Below are 24,484 nucleotides of genomic sequence, written 5' to 3'. Positions count from 1 at the left end.
CCTTCCCTTCCTTCCCTTCCTTCCCTTCCTTCCCTTCCTTCCCTTCCCTTTCTTTCTTCCCTCCCATAGATGAAACCTATGCTGGTCCTTTAATGAATTTAAACTGTTTCTGTGTATTTAGTTCTCTCCTGACTCAACAGTTACTATGTTTCAATACAAAAATCCAAGGTGCAAGCTAGTTTATAGATCTACAGTTGCTGTATTTATCTGTTTTTAAAGGCTCGTTCTGTGTTTCTGTTTTGGTTTGGTTTCTTTTTCAGTCGATCTGGAGCTAGTTTTCTCTCTCTGATAGTTCTCCTTCTCTGCAGTGGCTTTTTTGATAACACATTTATACTCAGTCTTCACAGGGCTAGGCTTAGTTTTTCTCAAAACCTCCTAAGGGGCCTGTGTCCTGAAGTCAAAAAAAAAACTGAACCAGAATCATACTTCAAATGTTCAGAGCTATTATTTGAATGCTGCATTTTTGTTTGTTGCAGGATATTTTGATAAACTGTCGCCGTGCTGCCACCTCTGTTGCCATCTGTCCCCCCATCCCCTTCTACCTGGCTGTGGGTTGTTCTGACAGCTCAGTAAGGATATATGACAGGAGAATGCTTGGCACAAGAGCAACAGGTAGGAACCAAACTTCAGGGTAAGCTTTTCTAACCCTTATAGCAATTCCAATTTCGGGTTCTTTTTTTTTTCTGTAGTAGATGGTGGATGAGCGAAGTGTGGCACTGCATGAAGTGTAGTTTTCTGCTCTGGGAACTGTGCTTTGTGTGATAGTCATTTCACTCTAATATTTGCTAATGCAGAAATCTTCCAGTAAGTAAACTTAATCTCTTCATACATTGAACACTGAATGCAGAAAAAGACATTTTGTAATGTCTCTTCTTTTGTCTCAAAACACCTGATTCCAGTATTGCAAAAAGCCAGTCATTGCAGCCTGCAGTGGTGCACCTGAATTTTAATGAAGTTCTTATCTTCTTTTACTTTGCCAGGCTGGAATCTCTTGCTTCTTATGGAAAGAGATCTTAGGAACTCCATAGTATCATGCAATATGCTCAACTTTGCAGTAGTTACTGCTGTATCTAACATAATTTCACTGGAAAGCTACAAATTCTCCAAGTGAAAGCTCAGTGTGCTTCAGAATCTTACCCAAGCATTTTATTTAAAAATTGCATCTGGCAAGCAAAAGTGTTTTATGTAACTCTAACATATCTCTTGCTTATAATGTATGATCAATGTCTCTTTGGACACACAGGAATTAAGACACTTACCTGTGCACACACATTCCTGCCCACAGTCAGTCACAAAATCTGTCTTTTTGTGCAGCATTTTCCTGTTCCTAATTGTGTTAGAGGAGAAAGGGAACATAAAAGATCACTTAATAAATATATAGAGAAATATGTGTATATAACTAAAAAATAAAAAGTACCCTTCTCATCAGACTAAAATTCTCTAAGAACCCTCCCTTTCATCAGAGAGGTCAGCAAAATTCTGTGAGAACTGCCTGAGGAACAGATTCTGGGGCTTGACTAAAAAGTCCTGTATGTGCTCTTGTATTGTAACAATACAGGAATAAGATGAATTTGCTATGCTGGCCTATACAATAAAAGAAAAGATTTTGAAGACTGTAATTTTTTGATATATTGCTATAGTGTTCTGTTGTTTGAGTTTGTATGGAGTTTTTGTTTTGTGGGGGTTTTTTTGTTTGTTTTTTTTTAAGAGGTGAAGCGTTCTGAGTCTAGTGAGCAACTTGCTGATTTTCATTTAAAGTTTTCTGTTTCATTCCTTACATAATGTGAGATGATAAACTGTGAACTTGTCTGTGGTCGAGGACAGACTGTTGCAACAGATAGACCATGTCAAATTAGGGGATTTTGGGACAGTCAGTTTTTCTCAGTTTTACAGCTTCTTATAGGCAACTTTTATCTGCTCACAAACTTGTAATTCTAGAGTTTAAGACTGTTTCAGTGTGTGGATTGGAAGTGACTTGTCAGGAAAGCATGATAAGTCCAATGTAGTGTATAGTTCTGCAGCTTCAATGTGACAGTATTATTATGTCTTGAAGAAAAATTAGTGTTTTTTAAAAAAAAAGGGTAGAAAAGAGATGTATGTCCTAAATTTTCAAAGTTTCATATCATGAATCCCTTTCTAATTTATGTGTAGATACAGATTTGTGTTACTATTTTGTAAATGTTTTTAATTTCTAAAATTTCCATTTGTTCTACATTTGGCAGATAGCATCCACACACCATCATGGGGTGGGTATGTGATGTTGTGTGTGCTTTCATATTTTTATACAGATATAAAGTTTGTAAGCAAAAATATAAATGAGCAGTAAGATCTGATATGTCATTCTTCAGATAAAATTTAATGCAGGAACTGCAGGATATGTAGCTTTTCCCTGATTATCTTTTGTTGGTTATTAAAGAAGGAATTTATTGAAGCTGTTGAAAATTCACAAGAGTAAACATGTCATTTCTTTTTCTTCCTTCTCTCCTCCCCCTCCTTTTTTTCTTTTCCCAATAAAGGGAATTATGCTGGCAGGGGCACTGTTGGAATGGTGGCACGTTTTGTTCCTCCTCATCTCAATAACAAATCCTGCAGAGTAACATCCCTTTGTTATAGTGAAGATGGGCAAGAGATCCTCGTTAGCTACTCTTCAGATTACATATATTTGTTTGATCCCAAGGATGACACAGCACGAGAACTTAAAGTTCCTTCTGCTGAAGAGAGAAGGGAAGAGGCAAGTGATTAAGATGATCTGTTTGCTCGTTTTATGTTTGTTTTGCTGCAGCACACAAGAAATAGAATCAGTTGTATTTCCCTTTAAATTAATCTGAAAACAATATTGCTGCTCATAGACTGAGATGTGGCAAGTAGATTGTGTCATAAAATTTGTGCATTTATAATATGTATTTTTGATGTATGTATTTGTTTACAGTAGTTTGCCACTCTGGTTTTCTTTCTGGTCTGATTTCCCTCTCAGAGATGAGAAAGCATCTACATGTATCTTGGGTTATATGACCAGCAAGGTCACTCTTGTAATTGAGGTGTATGCTCTGTTATTTTCCATGCCACCAAAAACACATTCCTTGAAATCAAATATTGATACTCCTTGTTAAAAATTACCATTTAATGACACATATGAGGGAGTACAAGATGTTTAGATCGAGGAGGTGAGCCACTGTTACTGAGTAGTATTAAAATCTTCTGTAGTGTAGCCAAAACTCAAGCAGCTGTTTATCAGCCCAGCTACAATGTTGCTGACCCTTCCAGTCTAAATTTTCTGATCAATATAAAAAAAAGTCTTTAACTACAGCAAAGTTACGTTGTGTCTCTCCCTCTGCGCTCCCCCAACTGTCCACTACTTCTTTTTTCAGTATAGCCTGGTTTTGCTTTTAAATGCTTATTCTTTGTCCTTTCTGCATCCCTGAAACAGTTGTTGTTTGGCTCCAACCTTTACAGCACAGGTGAGGTGCTGAGAAGGTGTCTCTGGTGTCCTCCTGTATCCATCCCTGCTGCCAGCCCGTGCCTGTGCTATAGGTAGTTCTACCTCACACACTCTGCTTAATTATTATTCCTGTATATATCAAAACTGTTAACAAGAGGTTGTTAACACCACACATCTATGCAAATCTAAGCAAAACTAATGCAAATTAGATGGTAATTTGACCTGGTCACTGGACAATTGCTGTTGCAGCTAAATGAGCTAAAAGGATGCTCCAAGGAATTAAAGTCCAGCCAAAGCCTGGCAAGTGTCAGGCTGGTGTGGCTTCAGTGTCACAGCCATGGCTGGGCTGCACTCCCTGGGCCAGGGGTTGCCATTACTGGCACAAATATTGTTGATCAGAAGGGCTTTGGATTCGTAGGACTGGGGAAGAATGTCTGAGTGACACTGAAGCAGGAAAAAGCAAACAGGAACCCAGAAAAACTCATGAGATGCACAAATATTTCTGCACTTCTCCCTTTTTCCTGCGTAGTGTTAATCTGGTCTGAAGGAGTTTGATGGAGAATTGACTGCCCAGTTACTAGAGAGAGAGGGAGGATTGTGACCACCTGTTACCAACAGATCCTATGTATTCTTTTGTTTTGGAGGCACAGAATATGTCCTGTAATCTTTTCTTGCCAAATCATTTTCCTTAAATGTTATTTTCATTTCAGCCTGGCTTTAAGTTCTGTAGAGTAGAAGAAATGTAAAGACTTCTTCCTGAATCTGCTGGCTCGTGGAAGTTGACACTTTAATATGCTTTCACCACAGGGGCTTTGCATTTACTTTAAAATTGTCAGCACAGCTATTCACTTTTTTTTGTTGTTCTTGTTTGGTTGGTTTGTTGGTTTTGTTGGTTTTTTTGGTTTGGTTTTGTTTTTTGTTAAAGCTGAAAATATCCAGCCAATACACTCCAATTCAAACTCAAAGCTGCCTTCCTGAATGTTCAAAGCATTAGCTGTTTCTCTTCAAGTCACTGAAAGTAACACTCCCTATAGAGTACTTTCCTGCTGCAAAATAAAAATGTTTTAAAAATTTAGAAGAAAATAGGTGAAAAATAGAGTTTATTTTCATAAAATTTCTTTGTTTTGTTAATGTCTGACTTTTTTCCTTTTTTCTTAATTGCAATCCACATTTCATATAGTTTTTAATGTGAAGAAATGAATATTTTTGCAGAATTCAGGCTGAATTCAGAAAACCTTAATTGTTATTGTTCGCTGTGGAAAGCCTCAATTAACATAATAAAGTTAGTATGGCATAAAATACAAGGTGAATTAGTTCTGAGAGGCATTGATTTAGATAGTTGTACTCCTGTGGAGCTAAAACTCTTGCCTTCTGCTGATGCAGCTCTGTGCTTATTCACAGTCCGTGTGAACACGTGGCTGACACTCCATTTTTTGGTGACGGATACAAATGGATGCAACTTAAGAAAACCGTGGCACTGCATTTATATTTAGACTTAGAATTCTGTGCTGTCCAACATGAATAGCTTTGTAATGCCTTTTTTCTTTTTTTTTTTTTTTGTTCCTTTTTCTTTTTCTTCTCTCCCCCCTTCCCAGTTAAGGCAACCTCCTGTCAAACGTCTGCGCCTCAGAGGGGACTGGTCGGACACTGGGCCAAGGGCAAGGCCTGAGAGTGAGAGAGAGAGAGATGGTAAAAGCTTTTGCACTTTTGGGGTTTGTTTTCCATTTTTTTCTGAGGTATTCCTGAAAAACGTGCTTCAGATTAAACTGTCCGTGCTTTAAGAATCAGCTGAGATGGTTTCCTCAGAATTTAACACAGAACTGTTACTGTAAGATGATTTTTAAGAATGGCTAAATTGAAAATATTCTTACCAGAAAAATTATTTTGCTTCAGTTAGGCTGAGCCTGTTTCATTGTCGTTGGTCAGGGAGTAACACAAACGCTTATTTAATTTTTTTTGCCAGTCAAACCTCACATGCAATCACAGTTACAAATGAATTGTTCTTTAGTGGTTACATTAGGGGACTGGAATTCAAAACAATAGGATTCTAATATTATATATTTCACTGCCTTAATGTCATTTGGTCACACAGGCTGACTAAATTTTTATGCTTATATTTTCGTGTTTATTATATATTACTCAACTGCTTGGGATTTCAGGAGATAGAACATTTCTAAAGCTGTGCTTGAGTGTCAGAGAATGGGATACCAAAGCCAGGCAGAGGATGCTTTGCCACTCATCTTACTCTTTATCTGTTCCTTTTTAAATCTGACACGTTGAGGGGTTCCAAGTGTTTGATTCTAGTTCCCTTAGATCTGTCTCCCTTTCCTGCCTACAGCTTCCCTTTCTAGATTTTCTGTGTTGGTTTTCTCATTTTCCTGATTCCCCAGAGTAGAATAGAAGTGTTTAGCTGTATAAGATTAGTGGTCCATGTGGAGTAGGATTCTGTGTCTGACACAGGCAATGAGAAATGCTGTTTAGGGAGAGAACATGAATCTGTCCTCTTACCTTAGTCTGTCTTTGTTGCTCCCCCAGTATTTGGAATTGCTGGATTAGAAACATTAGAGGGTGTGTTCCCATCTCTTCCTTTAAAATCTCTATGTAGTTCTGTTGCCTGTGAGTTTCAGTCATCCTTTTTTGAACCTGTTGGTATTATTTCCTATGGTATTATTTCCTATGGCATCATTGGCCACCTTTTGTCTGTTTTCCTTGGCCACTGCATTCCATTTTTCTGTGTTTCAAGGCTGGAGCTCCTCTGTTTGGGGTACAGGAAGAGAATGGGGGATCCCAGCAGAGAGTCAGAGTCCTGCAGTATGGAAATGAGGATAGACATGGGCATTGGGATCAGCTGGAAGGGCATTGTTGCTTGGCAGGGAGTGGGGGTGTTCATGTGTTCCCCTTCTCCATTTCTGGGAGAAATGAGGGGGGAAATGTGCACTTTGGTGAACTCATAGGTAAAACTTTAGCCTTACTTATTTTACAGGGGAGCAAAGTCCCAATGTGTCTCTGATGCAGAGGATGTCAGACATGCTGTCCAGGTGGTTTGAAGAAGCCAGTGAAGTTGCACAAAGCAATCGAGGGCGAGGAAGATCACGGTCCAGAGGTGATTTCCTTCTTTTCCAGAATAATAATTACAACAGAAAGTGTGTTTGTACTGGATGTACAGACCTTGAATGTTAGCTTTCCTGGGGTGTGAACTAAAATCTTTCTAGTGCACTCTGAAGAACTGAACACTTTCATTTGCAATAGCAATGGTAATGCAAAGAGATCTTTAGAGATAGAGTAAGTTTACCTTTGGGCTCTTGTTTTTCTTGCTTTTTTGTTTTATTTTTAATCAAAGGTGGGACTAATCGGACAGATGCTCCTGCTGCCAATAACATGCCACCTAGTGCAGAATCAGAAACTGCAATGGAAGTGGATGGTACTGAGCAGCTTCCATCATCTTCCTCCTCTACAATGTCAGCTCAAGCTCCTTCAACATCATCTTCAACAGAAAGTCCCCCTTCAACTTCATTACTGTCCTCTCCTGATAATGAACAAAGGCCTTCTTTAGGGGCCTCAACTCAGCCTGTGCTGCATCAGTCTGGTGAGAAGAAATCCATCTTGTCATTGTTTATGAAAAATGCTTCCAGTAAGAAATTACTCTATTTTAGGATATTTTGGTTAATAGATCACAATCTGCTTTCTTCCTTAATGAGACTAGATATTTTATAGGTACCAAGGGATTCCAGCTGTGGTTTGAAGAAAGAGTAAAACATCAACTGTGTACCTTTGTCTCACCTTGCGTGGCATTCCTTTATTGGTTAATGAATTATACTATGTATTGATATTTAAGTTTGTACATCTTGAAGAAATTCACCTGTATTTAATACAGACTTATATTCTTATTTTGGGAAAAAGATGAAAGTATATCCCACTGCCAATGTCAGAAACTAATTTGGACACCTTATGGTTTGACTTGACCTTTTCCATCTCAGTGAGGGAAAAGATGCCACAGCCTTTAGAGTTGAATATTTGCACAAGAGTTTATTTTCTGCTTTTTTGAAGTGAGCTTCTAGGCCTCACAGTTGTGGTGGAAAGGCTGATGTGTTCTGAAAGACCTACAGGGTCAGACCTTTTGTCTTATTCTGTTGTAAAAATACCAAGCTGTTTGCCACTGGAAAAGATGACTGATAAGTATCTTCAGGCCCTAAATTTGATGTTCTGGAGTATAGGAGAGATGAGGATTTTCCCAGGAAGAGTGTGCCATTCAATGTACTGTGGCTGCTGTAGCCAAAGTCTTTGGGGCAGGTGAGAAATGATGGGGCACCTGGTACCTGAAAGGCAGGGAAGATGAAGACATAAGTTGAGATTCATGAGACATGTCATTTTTGCTTTTCAAACCTTGCAACTAGTCTGATACTTATTTAGAGGAAATAAACAATGATCAGAAGTGTGACAACACACCCAGGAAATTCAGAAAATGCCAGAGTTTATTTAGTATCAGAGGCTTTTAGTCACCTATGATTTTTATTAGTGTTGGTGTGAGCTTGCTGCAGTGTCAAGTTTTTTCACAGTGCACACATAAGATGATTAAGGGGTCTACTCTAATTCAGTATAACCCAGTTTAGCTGCCATCTTGGTCCAGAGGCACTCATACCATTACCAAAGGTTCATTTTGATCTATTTATTTATTTTCTAAAATATGCAGTGTATTCTTGGAAGTTAGAGTGGCCAGGAGAGTACCTACCATATTAAAAATAATTGCTTCAAGCTACGTCATTGAAACTCTGTGGGTTGCATAATGATAATGCACTAGAGAGCATTTTTGGAATTGTGATGCATTTTCTAGCCTGCATTTTAAGGAATCTGTGGTGACCAGAAAAATATTTTTCTCCTGAATCTGCCTGCATTTCTAAGTAAAAGTTTATTCTGCTAGCATGAGGTTGTTATTTCTTGATCCAGCTCTTCTCTGAGAGCATTTCCTCTTTCCCAGTGTTACTTTGGACTTATGATTCTCCATATATTTTGTTTTGTTGACAGACAGTGGATATACTTTCTAATTTGCTGTATAATATTTGATAGGCTCTTTGACTGTACCTAAACAGAGTGTCAGACTGGCTGCTTAAAATTGTCTACAGGACTCCTGCAGGAGCAAACTTAATAGTACTGGGTGTTTGCACCTGGGGTTTCAAAGGCAGTGCAAACTGAAGTTGCTGTAAAACAAGTCTTTGGGTAACATGGGTGAGTTTGGGGAGAGGGGAAGCTCTTGGGCAGAGGGAGCAGCAGTTGTGGGTTTGTGGATGAGGAAGCTTGGTTGGGAATGTCCATTTTGCAATGTTTTCATGCTTAGGTAACCCATGACTGTGCTCAGTTTTGAGATTTTATTTACTCCTTGTTTGTAGCCTGTAAAGATGGAAAACACTGCCCTCTGCATCAACAGGATCCCCTGAGTTTGTTCAGATGTGATTAAAACCTGCTGCTTTTTCTGGGATGAAGGGATGGGGAGAGTGATAATGGGAACAGTAGTTTAAATACAGTGGGGTTAAGTAGGAAGACCAGATAGAAGGTGTGTTGTAAAAGATGGATGGCTGGGGAAGCATTTTGGAAAATGGAAGAAGGAAAGCAAGATGTTTTCAGCCACCATTTTGTGTGAAGTGGTGGGAGATACAAGTCTGAATATGATAGCTAAGAGTTAGCAAATACAGAATATGTTTTCAGGAGATTACTTCTTTGGAATCAGAGCACAAATTCCTAAGACAGGCTTGTGAACAGCTTTCCCTAAATCATTCCTACAGATTCCTGTACATGGGCACCCGTGATAATCCTGTCTTTAAAACAGCAATACCTTTGCTTAAGTGTTACAGTTCAAATATATTGTTGGTGTGGTGTTCCAGAAAATGTGCCATGTGGTGAGCATTTGAGCCTCTACCTCCCAATTACTTTTTTAAAATTAAGAGATGAATGGTACATGTTCAAAATAGAGTCAGTACAAAAATGGTTCAGTGCTGGAGGATAATTCTCTTTATCTGTATATTCTAGAAGTTGGAATATCTGAGTAAGTTACAAATAAACAACAAGATCAGTGCAAAATCTCAGTAGCCTGTTTTTGTCAGTACATTTGAATAATTTTTTTTTTATAATGAGGACAAATGCTGGAGATTTCCGTGCTTATCACTAAGGAAAAACATAACAGATTTACTTTCAGTGGAAACTTTCAATTAACTTTTTTGCATTAGTTTTAAGATGTTGACATTTTAAACCACTAATGAACATCAGATACAACAAACAGTATAATATAAAAAATTTTTCCCCCATAAATAAAATTCACAATGGTACCATTGAAGGGGATGCAGAGGGGCAGTTGGCTAATTAGTACAAAGCTTAATCCTAATATGTGTTCTGATATAAATTTTGAATGGGAAAGTGGCAATAGCTGGGTTTTTTAATTTATTTCCATTTCTGTTTCCTCACTCCAATTGCTGGCAAAATAAACATTTGCTTAGGTATTCTGAAATGCATTAAAAGGTGTTGCCATTGAACATCTTCAGGATAGTAGTTATGTCTTTACATTTTGTACTGTAGTTCTTGCTACATCTTAAATTGTAACTGTCTCTGAACTGATTGGAACTGAATCAGCAGCAATTTTAGGCATCATTGAAATTTCCTTAAAAGCATTGTCTGGACTGGTTGGATTTCTAATTTCTGTAAGTGCTCATGGAACATGAAAACTATTCATAGCAAATCTCTTTGATGCCATATTCCTTTTAGGAAGTCTGTCTTTTTTTTCTTGTTATACCTGATCAACCATAAACTGGCAGGATGCTTTTCCCAGAAAATGGCATTAGACTGAGGACATTAGAACTCACGACCATTCAGTATGAACTAGTGCTTGCCACTGACTTTTCAATTATTGGATTTTGTCTCTGGGTTCGTTTCTCTTTATAAATAAAAATTTAGGATTTGTTTGCTTTGCTGCCTGGATAAGGGTTACAGATTATTTGTTAAGCCTTTGTTTGGATGAAAGGTTACATGCCAGCATAATGCTCTCAAGTATTTTAACATTGCAGCTTGATTTCTTTTTTTATTTGCAGATTTCCTCATATCTACAAAATATTTCTGAGTGCTCTTCATATAAATCCTTTCAGGATAGGTCTGGACAAGCAGTTTATAGCAGGACTAGCTGGAGCATTTGATGTGAATATTTGAGCCTGAATTAGCTCCTCTCCCCCATATATCATAGATGGGAGTAGTTCAGCAGTGCTTCAGGTCCATGTGCTTCAGTTACTGCCAACAAAGACACAGCCTGTGTTGTATAAAGAGAAGCACTTGCTATCCAGCACTTGTGCACGTGGAGAAAATCTGCAAAGAGCATGGAGAGAATAAAAGGTTGCTTGGAAATGTGGTTTTCTAGCAGTTTGCAAAAATGCTGTTAGTCAGGCAGTGAACTGGTACATTCCAAAACAGTACAAGTGACAGATGAATAAAGGCAAAGTGATGAAAACAGTGAAGCCTCAAAAATGGAACTGAGAGAATAATCTATTAAGAGGATGATACTAAGAATTGCTAATGATCCAATAAATTACTGTCTTTGTAGGACCACTTAGCAATGTTTTCAGACTGTGAATCTTCATCCACTGGGAATTTCTGAAATTAAAAAAAAGGGTTCATAGTAAAGTTGTTGCGGTTTTTTTTTTGTGTGTCTAGCTCTTGTTCTGCCACCTATTTCCATAGTCTGAGTTTACTTTTGGCACAGGTTTACTGTGATCAAAATTTTTTTGGTCACGTCAGGAAGCTATCACATTAATTCTGACAGCTTACCTGTTTTCAGGAAACCACAGTTGCATAATTTTACACCACAAACATACTAATTTATTCTACATGTTAGGAACATGAAAATGCATACTTCTCTTGTTTGCTTTGTTCTGACTCAGTCAGGCTGTATCTATTTTCATTAAACAATTCTTTGTTAAGTAGTTCAATTCTTGGAGATGGGGAGGGGTTTGCATTGAAGGACATAAACCTTCAACATTTAAGTCCTGTGATTTGTGCCTTTAGGGTGAGAAAAATTTCAGTAGTTTATTTTATAATTTCTGGGTGTTAATAAAGTATTCACATATTTTTTCCCCACTGTAATTGCATCTAGTATCTGTTATTCACATAATTTTTTTCACTGTGATTACACTTAGTATCTTTTATTCATATATTTTTTGTCACTGTAATTACACTCAGTATCTGTCGCTTCTCTCTTCGGTCAGTCCCCCCACCCTTCCTCTCTGTTCTATATACTGTATGTTCAATTATTCTTTCTTTTACATACTTTTTTGTTTGTTTGTTTTTCCCCCTCCCTGTCTGTCAGAGTTGATGGGACCTGAGTTAGCAATAATCCGTAGGGGTCTGCAGCGACTGAGGCTTAAGAAAGAACAACAGAGACAGCGAGAACGAGAACTAGCTGAGGGTTCTGCTCCACAGGCATCCTCCTCTGCTCAGTCCTCCTCTAAGGGCTCCTCACAGGACCCTCAGGCATCAGGTTGTCCTTTGCCCAGGTTTCCTGAGCAGATAACAAAGCTCCAGTTTGTGCTGCTGTTGTTTGCTGAGATGCTTCTCCTCCAGAACAAGGCACTTTAATAATGCGTTTGCTGCTTGTCTTGCCTTGCATGTGGTGGTGTTTATCATCACATGGTTAGGGAAAAGAGTTGTGTTGGCAGGTTTGATTTATCTAACATGTTTGGATTACAATGATAATATGTGGAAAAGGTGTTCTAGGTGCATGGTATCAGGTTTGTGCAACGTTTGTCAGAGCAGCTGAGCAAGAAATTGCCGTGCCTTGAATAGAATAAGAATTATACACTTGAAATCTTATTTTGCCTTTAATTGTGTCCAAAAGCAACATTTGAGATTTGGCTTTGGGTTAGCATGTGTTCCAAATCAGAGTAACAACTCAGTAAAACAGAATTTTGGCGCTCTTAAATGCTGTGGTTTTACAGTAAGTACAGTGAAAATACTTGTAACAAGCCAAAGTCCCCAGAAACGCTTCCCTTCTTTGAACAGAGCGACTTTTCCTTTCACCATCCTCTTTCTCTTGTTTTATTGAGTTTAAAAATTATTACAAGAAAGCCTCAGATATGTTTATAATAACATATTTGAGAAAGTTAGGGTAGAAGCATGCATATGAACCAAGAGGCAAACCCTAAAGCATAAACTTGAAGCAAACTTTATCATGGCACCATGTGAAAACGAGTGAGCTGCATGCTGTGTGAAAAATCAGCATATTCTGTGTTGAGAAGTCATGTCTGGCAATGTTTCCTCTGTGGATAAATTCTGTGACAGTTGAGATGTGGCTAAATTGCTTATTACAAAGATTGTGTCATAACTTCACAGCTGTCTTGCTATAGTTCAGTCCATTCCATTCCTTTATCTGAAGCCTTACAGAACAGCTTGATGTAACAGTGGCTAATGCTCTAGTTGCAAATATGTAGTTACTGAATTTTGAATAACTTTCTTCACTAGAAAATTCTCCTGTGAGTTTTCAGAATGTTTGGAAACCAGTATATCCTGGAAGGATATGTGCTTATCCTAGGGATGGCAACCATAAGTGCCTGTTACCTGTAGGAGAAGAGCAAGAAAAACAGTGTTCTTGGAGGTGACTGCAGTTTCCTGCTAGCCCAAAAAAAACCCCAAAACCATGAAAAAAACCCAACCAAAAAGCTACCAATGTTTGGGGTTTTTATTCAGCAAACCGAACATCACAATTTATTAACTCAAAGATATTGAGTGATGATAGAGGCAAAACCATAACTAAAACAGTCATCAGGGCTTGATCTTCCATTTTCTTTTCAAAACAGCTTAAAAGATTTTTTTTTTCCCACTAAATTGCTTCCCATTGAAGGTTTAAGCTGAGGAATTGCTTTGACTGGGAGTCAGGGGTGTATTGTACTTGGTTTGGAGCCCCACCACTGCCTCTTGTAGTTGTGAGTTTGCACATGTTCTGCATTTTAAGGGAACTAGTGGGAATAACTGATCCTTTTGTTTGGATCACCAGCAGAACACATACATAGCCTTGGAGGAAACTGGCATTCAAAATTTCAGTATTCAAGCATTTACCTCTTTCTTGAGGTGATGACAGTGAATTTGCAAATTAAACCATGAAAGACAAATTCACTCAGCGTTATGGAAGCAGTTATTTGTGGGGAGAGATAGAAGGAAGCATTTTTATAGCTGACCTCCAGATCCCGAGGATGTGAATCTTCTTGAGGTTTGGTCTGATGGGTGGAATTTGTTGCCTTCAGCATTATGGACAGGGGAAGACTTAAAATGAGGAACTCAAATTGAAATATTTAATATGTTTGGTCAATTATTCCTCAAAAAATTTGATAAAAGATTGCATTGCCTTTTCCTTTCTACTTGTCTATGTAAATACAAGAAATTCTTGTTGCACTTCATCAGCTTCTTTCCTTGTATTCTTCCTACTCCTGCTGTGGGAGGGAACAAGTGAAGCTCATTTCTTTAGGTTGGGGAATCCTTACTTCCTTCATAAGATTTCTGCACTCTGGACAGGAAATATTCTCTGTACTTGCTCATTTCTTTTTATGCAAGTTACTTTGTTTTGTTACCTTTTTCTGAACTCCCAGGATTTATTTTTGGAAGTTGTGTATTCACAGTCTATTCATTTGGAAAACCAGAGCTTCAGACTTTTGGTCTCTTGCTTCTCCATAAACACAGTTGGTTTCTAACACTGTGGTTAGAAGTTGACATTTCAGACATATGGATGAGAAAAAGAAGTTATTAGTTTTGGGTTGTTGGAGTTTTTTTTTTAATAATAAATTCCTGTACAGAGACAATGTCTATATTTTATTTTTTTCCTGCTAGGCTGTCTTTGTTGCTTTGTCATGAAGCAGATGTTCAGTTTTCAGGCACATATTCATATTTTCAAACAAAAAATTACACCCCAAAATGCGTCTGCCACTCTGTAAAGTGGCATCAGAGCCTCTGGCCCAGGGCTGCAAGTTCTCAGTCCCTACTCTGGTAAACTTGTATAATTTGCACTTGCAATTTTGGAGGGAATTCAGTGTGAAACTGAGGCCATTTTCTTCCAACTTGTATTTCATTTTTAATCCTTACCTTTGCAATCACAGAAGCTCAGTTATGAGGAGAAAAAAAAAATTCCATCCATGTTAGAAATTACCCGTTGAAAATGTCAAGAGCCGAAAGCTTTTACAGTATTAATATAAAATTAGACTGTATGGTAGTTATTCTGTCTCCCAGTCCAATGAATTGTAGTAATTCCATGAGGATTTGTAAGCTCTGTCTGTAGTAGTTAACCTTCACCATTTAGAAAAATATGGCCCAAAGTTTGTTGTTGTTGAAAATGGAGGTGAGTTAACTGAGTAATGATTCACAGAGGGACTGTTTGACACGGAGAAAAAAGGTGGTACTCCCTCAGACGGCAGAGAGCCTTTGTTTTAGTGGATACTTCTCATAATTATTGTGTAAATTTGGCTGAATTTTAGAAGGTATATGCCGGTCTATTTTATCTTCAAGCCTTTGCTTAGGTGTTGAACAGATTCAGATTTTTTTTGATAGCCAATTTAATTAGGGGAGCTATGGTAAATTTTTTGGTTTAGTTTGTTGTTTTTGAGGGTATTTTTGTTATATACTTTCTCCCACAAAGCCTAGTTTTAACTTACGTTTTTGTGGCATTTCATAATATTTAGATCCTGTGCAGTATTTAAACAACAGCATCTATGTGCTATATGCAAACAACAAAGAAAATAAACCTTCTTAAGATGTTGTTATTGCTGCTCTGCCCAGTGCTGATATCCAGGTATGCATCACCATTACCTGCATCACTTCTCCTTTTGAGAACTTTTAGGAAATCGAATGCAATTTGAAAAGTTACAGAAACATGAACCAACTAAACTTGAAGAGAAAAAACTCCACATTATAGATCCTTGTGCATCAAGGGTTCCTGTAGTGGTCAGTGTACATAATCTTACCCGCAAAAACTGATGTGAACCCTTCTTTTCTGAGGGAAAAAATTTGATTTAGACTGCATTTATTGTAGAATAAAGATATAGACATGTGCATCAGGCCTGTTGTAGAACCTGTGTTGCAAATTGACTTTTTTTTTTCTTTTTTACTCTTGGGTTGTTTCAAAAGTCTCAATGGTCCATGTCTTTAAAGCAGAACAAATTGGACCTTCATTTCTGTGTTAAAACTTTTGGAGAAGAACAAGGGAAGGACTGTAGCTTTTCTTACTAGATCCTTTGCATTCTTCGTAAACACCCAGGTGTAGAAACGTGTCCATTTGAAGTCCAAAATATGTAACTGAGAGCTTATTCACTGTGCAAAGCAGTTATTTATAGTTACTAAAACAAGTATTTAATTTCTTAGGTTAAGGTCCACTGTATATACCATATCTGGGACTTTCAGAACAGGTCCCACTGCTTTAGACCTGGCTCTGACCCTGGAGCTGGTGTTACAGAGATATAAGGAGGAAATTTTTTTTAGCCAAAACAGCAGAGGTGGCATGCTAATATTTCGATGAAGTCAGCTGCTGATTGCCCAGACTACAGGAAGATCCTTCAGCATGTAACTGACCTTAAAATTATCTTCTATTTTCTGTTTGAGGTTCCCCAAATTTATGAATCTCCAGTTCCCTCTTTAAGTGGTGCTCCAGTTTAGAATGTACTGGTGACATTACAACCAGTGGTGAACTGCATTGGGATGTAGACCCAGCCTGTGAAGGCTCAGGTAAGAGTTTGGATTTTTGTTTGTTTTTTTAACTATATGGCACAGTTTTGGTAATACTTTTTTTTTTTTTTTTTCCAAAAGCTCTTTAAGAAATTACGAAAGTATTTTTTCAGATTTTTTTTTTTTTTTTTTTACAAAACAAAGCCATATATTAAAAAAAGAGGCATTTACCTGAACTTCCCTAGGCTGGTTTCATGGTCATGGTTGTTTCTCAGACTGCAGTGCCACTTCAAGAGGTGCTGGTGATCTGTGGCTCCAGGGAACTTGGAAAGGACACAAGTGAGTTTAAAATTGCTACAAACTGAGCTCTTAACCATGTTAATTTGAATATTTAGGATGCTTCCTCTGTGTTGCTTAAATATTCTCTTATTACAAGTAAAATGCATTCACAAAGTTGTATGAAGACATCAGTCATAGTGAGATGTAGGAGGTTTAAACCTACACTTGCATGGACTACTACCTAGAAAAATCTTCATTTTCCCTTGATTCAATGATGCACATGGTAAAACACACCTACTTTGTTACCTACTGTTGCATAGAATGAGGTCTTAATAAAATCAGAAGTGCTGATAATAGGGTTAGTAAATGTGATTTCTTATGCTTCTAATAAAAATATGTCAGTTCAGTCATCTTTCTTCTGTTCCTCGGGGTCTGAATGAAAGAGCTGATGATGTTGGCTTTTCCAGCCGAGTGGAATGTTTGGCAGCATGAGAAGCATTTTAAACAAGGGCATAAAACCTGTGGAAAGAATTGGAGTGCGGGAGCAGAGCACGACTGGGAATCTCTGTGCTGCCTCGTTTGGCTTCTCAGCTTTCAGTCCAGCACCTCCCCTCCCTTTGGCACTTTTGATACAAGTTAATCCCAAGCATGGACTTTGTGAGTCAGAAATCAAAGCCAGCCTTGGAAACGAGGCAGCAGATTGATTCCTGTGCTGAGTCAGCTGGAATACAAGTAGATCATCTTATTACATGAAGCATCTACACATCAGCTCTTTGCTCTGATTTATGGTCCAAAAAGTGGTTTACTACTGCACTGGACAAACTCCACTGTAAGGACTTCTGTTCTAATTTAGAAATTGTATGTAAAGCACGCTTTGCTTTTGCAAAGTGAAACATGTTAATGTTACAAGTCTGCTACTTAAGAGCTGCATCCCATCTGAATCTAGGGGGTAAATTCTGTGGTCTGTAAATTTGGGTGTGTTTGGTGCCAGGCAGAGGCATGGCTGAACAAAGAAGACCAAGCGGAAGCAATTTTATGTTCCTCAGTTATGGAAATAAACCCTATAAGCCCAGTTACCAAAACAAGCCAAAACACGGTGCCCCAGACTGTCCTGGTCTCTGTTCTTCGTTCCTTCTCCCCTTCCCTATCCCTGGTATCAGTGTAAGCAAGGAACAGGCTGTGATTCTTGCACCAGTGGCTGGGAGTGAGGTATTGCTTGAGGATATATATATTTATTCAAATCAGCTTGACAATTTTTGGTTGGTTTTATGGCTGTACTACAAAATAGGTCATGCTGGTGATTCTGGCCCAAACCTGGAAGGGAGTTTTGTGTAGGAGAGAGTGTATTATTTCATTACTTTCTTTGTGTAGGATTTAAATTTATGTTAAAATTCCTTTAGCATGCTGTGATGCTGATGGACTGTGACTCAGTTTGTAATACAGGATATTAAATCCTTTTAGCTTAGGATGAATTTGTTTATAACAGAAGATTAACAAGTGGAACCAAAATATGATAGTCTAGCCAATATCTCTGAAATACTGTGTTCATTTATGTACATCAGCTCATCTTAGGATAATACAGAAATATGATCTGCTCTTCAGGGGTGACAAGGAAAAGAGACTCCCAGGAGATACCAAATGTTGCATCTGTCATGTGTCTGCACAATGAATGTGGTGCTGGTGATAGTCATTAACTGGTAGTGTCTAGGGGGAAAAAAGTGCACTTAACTGCTGGGGAGGTTGATTATTTTATTTATTTATTCATTTATTTCAATTGTTATTTTTATAAGACAGAGTGGTGGGGTGCTGTGATAAACTCACAGACTTGTTCTCGGTTATGAGGTGCCTCAGAGTTGCAGCATCTAGGAATGCAGAACTACCAAACTCACACAAGTGGGATGTGTTTTGGTGCTTTGATGCTTTAAAACATTATTATTAAAACAGTATTTAAATATTGAAGGTGCTGGTATGCCATTGAGTATTCTGTGTTGAAGGATAAGTATTCTGAAACTTACATTTATCACATGGTTTGAAATAACTGTGTCATTTGGTAGCTGGGGCAAAGGCTTTACAAGCCATGACTTTTCAGTGTTTTTCCTGAAGTGTTAAAAAAATTGAAGAACACAGTAAAATCTTTGGTAATGGACAGGAATTTTTCAGTATCAAGATGTCAGCAAGCTTCAGGCTGTTCAGTGAATAAATAATGACTTGAAACAAGTGGCTTTGCTTCTGTCATGCCTAGAAAATGCAATATGGCTGGCTGCTCATAAAACAAACCCAAAGCTTCCTTATGTTGCTGCTTTTTTTTTATTTTAAACTAACCTATGATCGTGACATTGCTGTGCAGTTCTCTGCTGCTTATGTTTTAAGTTGAAATCTCGTTTTTGTTTCAGATTCTCCTTCTTCAGTGGTTAACAAACAGCTTGGATCCATGTCACTTGATGAGCAACAGGGTGCGTGTGACAGGAAATGCGCTCTCCCCAGCCATAGCTGATTGCAATGCTTCCTTTTCAAATTGCCTTTCACGATGATAAACAGTCTAAAAATGCTGTTCATCTGCATAAAGTAGAGTTCTGTAAGCAGATCTGCTGGAAACTCATTAATTATTTAATTCTCAGTATGAGTAACAGAGTAAGGTTGTTTTCAAAAGCCATCCCTATGCTCAATGCTTAATGCAATTACTAAAGTTCAATGTAGGTGCAGTAAATGTCTTTATGTACTCTACACACATTTAGAATAATTTTCTAAAATGAGAATCAAAATTAATTCTTTAAAGAGGTTTGCTTTTGTTTTTGTTTTGTTTTTTTTTTTTTTCTGAATGGTTCTTGGATCAGAATGCAAATACCAAGATTGAAGTAATGTATAATCACATAATGCCAAATTAGTTTATCTTACAGTCTCAAGAGAGATGTGCAGCTTTGTTATTCTTGCAGTTTGAGTAACTGAGGAGCACCTGTGGCACTCGGGTGCATCTTTACCCCTGTAACCCCTCATCCCACCCCTCTTCTGCTAAACAAAGACTGGTGTTGCTCTCTAGGATCCCTGTGGGCTGGGGGTAGAAAGGACATTTGTGAGCTTCCCTATGCCCAGTCTTCAAATTGTGAGCAGTGAACTGGGTCATAGGGGACTCCAGCCCAGCTCAACCGATGCCACCTGTGGGGAGTATTTATGCCTGAATAATTAATGAGTGATAGATGCTAATTTAAAAATAGATTTCCATACACTCTGCATTATGCTTACTTCCATAGCAAAGCCTCTGTAGAGACTTAATAGCTCACATCCCACAAAAGAGCTTTCTGTTGTCCTGTTGCACATTCTAATCTAGAAAGCCATTTTGAAATCCCACTTCTGAAAAACAGCCTGTTTGGCAACTGTTGAAAGTGTGGTTTATTTTAGGGTGCCAGAACAGAGGAGGGAAAAAAATGATCAAGCTCTGTTTCGTATTGACAAAATAAACTCAGTTTGTGGAATTATATTTTGTGATGAAATAGCCTTAGACCTCAGTGTGTAAATTTGCTAATTCTTCATGGTTCAGTAGCCAACATCAATCCAATAGTCAGGTTTAGCTGGAAAACTTGCTTGTAATTAGTGGGCAAGTTATGCTTTCTATTAGGAACACAGGATAACACATTATTTGATCAGACTAGAATAATGTAGAATTAACGTTAAAAGTCTATGTGTTTACTGAGGTTCTTACAACTGCAAAAGTTTTGGGAAACTGTTAAATTGTTCTGTGAAGTTATGAAATCAGCCCAACTGACAACAAAGGTCAAACCAGAAGTTTTGGTCCCAGAAATCAGTTGCCAAGTTTGTATTGTATTCTTCCTCAAGCAGGATCAGTTGTCTTAACAGCTAGTTTGTATTTTTAATTGCATAATTGTGATAAACTCATAGTTTTAATAGACTCTTAGGGGTCTTTTTTCTAGTAGTTTTTTTTCTGCATATAAGAAATTACTTGAACTAATGTGAAGGGATTTCCTTTTGTAGAAGCACTCCAGGTTTTTCAATATGCAAAAACATCTCCCCAAAATACATTTGTTTATCAGTACACCAGTTTTTCTGTTTCACTGGTAGACAAAGTTACTTCTAATTTTGAAAACTAGGAATTTGAAATAGGAGCAAATTTATTAGGAAATCCATTGTTCAAATGATAACCAGAAAGAATAGTTTGCTGATGTCCAGTTGGATTTTTGAAGTTAAACTGCTTTAGTTTCACTTAGTATTTGAACAGAAATCTCAAAATAGTGTAAGTAGCTAATGAAAGAATTCATAACAGTTCTTTTTGTATAGAAATAGAAATATTTTGTTCTTATTCCTGTCTTTTCTTAATTTAGTACTGAATCAGCTGCTGTGTTCTGTTGAACCAGTCTCTCCGGTGGGCATTTATGTTTTAAGACTGGTTTTGGGTTTAAAGATCTCATATTGCAAGCACATACATTTATAAAGCCATAATTCTGGCAGTCCAGCAGAAGCTCTAAGTCATTCCTGTCTGTACAAAATGGTTTCAAATGCATTACAGTGACCTACCCTGGATTTTTTTTTTTTTTTAATTTTGGGCTTTTTTTGGACTGTGATTGTAAGAATGGAGGGTTGCCTGTTGGATCTCTTGCAGTGTTAGGACTTTAAGGTACTGCCTGAATTGGAGTGAGTGAAGAGGGAACTTGAGGCTCACACTGTAAATGTGCCCATGTATCCCAAAGCATCACAGTGCTGCTTCCTACAGACACAGAATACTGATATTTCTAGATATTACTGTGAGGGTTTAGTTATCTGTTATGGTGATGGGATCATCTAGACAAAGAATTTATATGCCCTGGGCTATAGGTTAGGCTGGTCCAAAGAATTATTTGATTTTTCAGTCTTCCCTTATACTGACTGGTATCAGTGTAACAGTGTTTAGTCAGAATTCCTCACTGGATAAAGGAATCTCCACACTTCCCTCCAAGTTCAGCTGCTTCTGATGAATTTTCATGTGTTAAGCCTTCCCAGTGAATTCCTATTTTCTGAAACACACCACCTATTTTTTTTTTCTCTTCGGATCGATTTTTCAGCCTTCAGAAGAATCTTTCTTTGGTCTTCACACAGAATATGGTGCTGTATAGGAATTATTTTGGGGTTTTTTTTCCATGAGGAATCATCTATCCTCTTCTCATGGGGTTGCCAACAGACTAATGACCAGGACAGCATTTGTGATGTGGGAAACCAGCTTGAAGTTCCTTAGGGTGTTAGTTTAGCTAGGAAATGCACTCTGTAAGCTTGTCTTTATGCACTTCCACTTCATAGCTGGGAGCCCCAATCTTTGTGAAGTTACACTTGCACAGATTTCTTTTCTGAGGGAAGAAGTGTCTCTGAGGGGTATTGTCATCAATTGTGCAGTTTGGGTTTGTGGGTTTTTTTAATCCAGGGTTATGGATGAAATTCTGTCTTCAGTTTTAAGGGTGGTAGTTTAAAAGTGCTTTCTTCCTGTATGCACCTCGAGAACGGACAATTTAATGGGATTGTGCTTTAGGACAGGGCTGTTTGTGAAATAAGACTGTAAGTTGTTGGTAGTATCTTTAAAGTATAATGTGTTTGGCTGTAAAACTAGGTAAAGTTTCAAGGCATTTTTGAGGAATTTGGAATAGTTTAGGAAGGTGTTGACAAACTACAACTTCTGCTTGAAGCAGTTTATTACCCTACTAGAGCTTGCAATCAGAAATAGTTTTGGCAATAGCTGTCCCCTAAATAAATGGCAGAAGCTTTTCCTCTTCTTCCCTTCATTATCAGTGTGAAGTAGATCTGTCCTGATGGGATGAACAGAGTAGAGAAAGAGAACAGTTCTTCATTCAGCTCTAGGCTGTCTTTGGCAATCACATTTTCCTTTCCTGAAAACAAAGAGTTCATGACTTCTGGGTTTTATGTGCCTTCTCTGAAAGAATGTTCAGTTGTGTATTAGGCAGAATTTATTTGTTTTCTTCACAGAGGCTCCCATTCAGCTTTCATAAGCAGTGTAAGCTTTATACAAAATACTGAACAACACAACTAATTCTGTGCAGTTTATTGCCAGATTGTTGTCTCATCTGTCTTTTAAAATGTTTCTTGTCCTTATTAGTGTCTATGTTATGCCCTAAAGCTACCTTCAAGAAAAAACTGACCCAGTCCCAATTGTAGCTCATGTTGTTGTAGGTGTAAGAAAACTCTATTGCCCAATATATTTTAACAGCTCTCTGTTTCCAGAAATTTGTAAAAATAATTTCTCAGTCAGTGCCCACTTTGGATAAGTCTGCAGCAAATCTTCCACCTGTTTGGGTGTGAACAAATATCAGCATTGCTTCCAGGGTAAGTGTAGGCACAGGACAGCCTTTATGCATCTTGGTTAAATTTTCAGGTGTTGAGATTTTGAGAGAGGAAAGCACTGTAATGATAATGTTGTCTGAGCTTTATAACACGTTAGGTTATTTTTGGGTAGCAATGTTTGGTTACTGTGGTTGGTGATATGAACTGGGTTTGTGCTGAAGCAAACGTTGCACAGCACAGACATTGTTTGGTGCTTGTCTTGGACTGTTCACAGCCCTGAGTGGTCTTTCTTTATCTGGGTTCCCAATTCCAAGATAGGTCTTGTCTGTACCTATTTAAAGGGAGCTAAAGAATTTCCCAGCTCTGTCTCTTTTGACTCTTTCAGTGTCAGCTCCTGTTGACTTATGCAGTGATTGGAAGGATCAGTATTTGTACTTAGGGGTTTGACCAGACTTTTATACAAGGAGATGTTTGCTCATAGGTTGTCAAAAAATGGAGAAAACACCTGTTTAGTTAAGAAAGAACATGTCATTTTTGTTCAAACTATCTATGTAGAACTATAAAATATTTTCTTAGATTTTTTTCTTACTTTATTTCAGGGATTGGAGACACTGCTTTTGATCAGTTTTATCCACTCTGACAAGAGTGTAACTGGAATCTTTATTTTAGAAGGACTATGAACTTTTCTTTGCACAGGATGAGGCCCATACCATGTGCACAATTAGGATCATGGCTGTAATTGGTTAATTCCCTTTCACATAAAAATATTTTATTTTTTCTTTCAGGGTTTTTGTGGTATGGTTTGGGGTTTTTTAATTTCTCTTCAGAACATAGACATAAGTATTTAAAGTTCTTTGGCACAGTTGATCACAGCTCTGATCCTGTGAGTGGGCTTCTGCTTGTCAGCAGTTTAAAAATATGAGCATTGATTGTTAGGTTAAATTCTTATTTGCTATTTCACAGTTACTATAATTTAATTGCATCTTCTAAAATAAATATCCCGTGGCAGTATTGCAGCCATTACTGGTATGATAATGGCCTTTTTAGTGGGGAAATTTGTAGGTTTGTGTTCAAATCAAATGTTAGGTTTTAATGGATTTACACAAAGATGATCTGAAGCTGTTACTTTATTACACTTGTCAGAGTGCTGCCAATACTGCAAGTATATTTATAGTCAAATTTCTATATTCTATAGGAAAATATGAGATGGTTTTGTCCAAATAAAAAGCTCAATATTCATGAGAAGCAAGACTTACATGCTCACATGCAGCAGAGGACTCATGGACTTGCTGTGGTTTCAATGTGATTCACTTCTGTAGCTTTTGGACATCGTGCACAGTTTGTTTTGCCAGTGCTCCCCTTCTGCTTGCAGTTATTATAATATGAAAGGGTTTTTTTTTAAACATGAAGCTCTTGGAACATGAATTTACAGTGTTTTATGACAACTGGCTGACAATTTACAGCAGATCTAAGGGTATTGGTAGTTTTCTGGTTTCTAAGTAGGCAGCAAAGTAAAGGGGATGGTGATTTTTCTAGACTGCTGATTGTGTCTAGATCTCATCATCTTTTTTTCTGTGTATTTACTGAGGCAAAAGGACTGAACACCACTTAATTTATAGCCTTCTTATTAATATATTTATTAGAAAAGGGATCTGCTTATTAATGATTAGATTGTGTGTACACATACCTATCTGCAATTTTATTTACTTGCATGTTGAAGGACAGCATCTCCTTTGTTTGCTCTTATAATTAGAAATAATTTTAGACCGTTTCTCAAGCATTGCAAATTCGGTGTGTTCACTCTGAAACTTTTTAACT

The 24,484-nt window shown here is 37.7% G+C and overlaps 1 protein-coding gene across 7 annotated transcripts in view; it reads left to right on the top strand.

Annotated features, from left to right (window-relative positions):
• DCAF6 (DDB1 and CUL4 associated factor 6) overlaps positions 1-24,484 on the top strand; it is an 81,572-nt gene that overhangs the window by 30,943 nt on the left and 26,145 nt on the right. For 2 of the 7 annotated variants that reach the window (XM_027663586.1, XM_027663585.1), the window contains exons 6-12: positions 477-612; positions 2,517-2,731; positions 5,035-5,128; positions 6,423-6,542; positions 6,780-7,025; positions 11,778-11,948; positions 18,784-18,843. In XM_027663586.1, coding sequence (XP_027519387.1) covers positions 477-612; positions 2,517-2,731; positions 5,035-5,128; positions 6,423-6,542; positions 6,780-7,025; positions 11,778-11,948; positions 18,784-18,843 — 1,042 coding nt within the window. The remainder of the gene's footprint in view (positions 1-476; positions 613-2,516; positions 2,732-5,034; positions 5,129-6,422; positions 6,543-6,779; positions 7,026-11,777; positions 11,949-18,783; positions 18,844-24,484) is intronic. The other 5 variants (XM_027663588.1, XM_027663591.1, XM_027663589.1 and 2 more) reach the window with 3 other exon arrangements.

This window comes from Corapipo altera, unplaced genomic scaffold (genome assembly GCF_003945725.1).
Source record: "Corapipo altera isolate COAL_440 unplaced genomic scaffold, ASM394572v1 165, whole genome shotgun sequence".
NCBI lineage: Eukaryota > Metazoa > Chordata > Aves > Passeriformes > Pipridae > Corapipo > Corapipo altera.
Note: the sequence above shows the minus strand (reverse complement) of the source record. Positions and strands in the feature narration are given on the sequence as shown.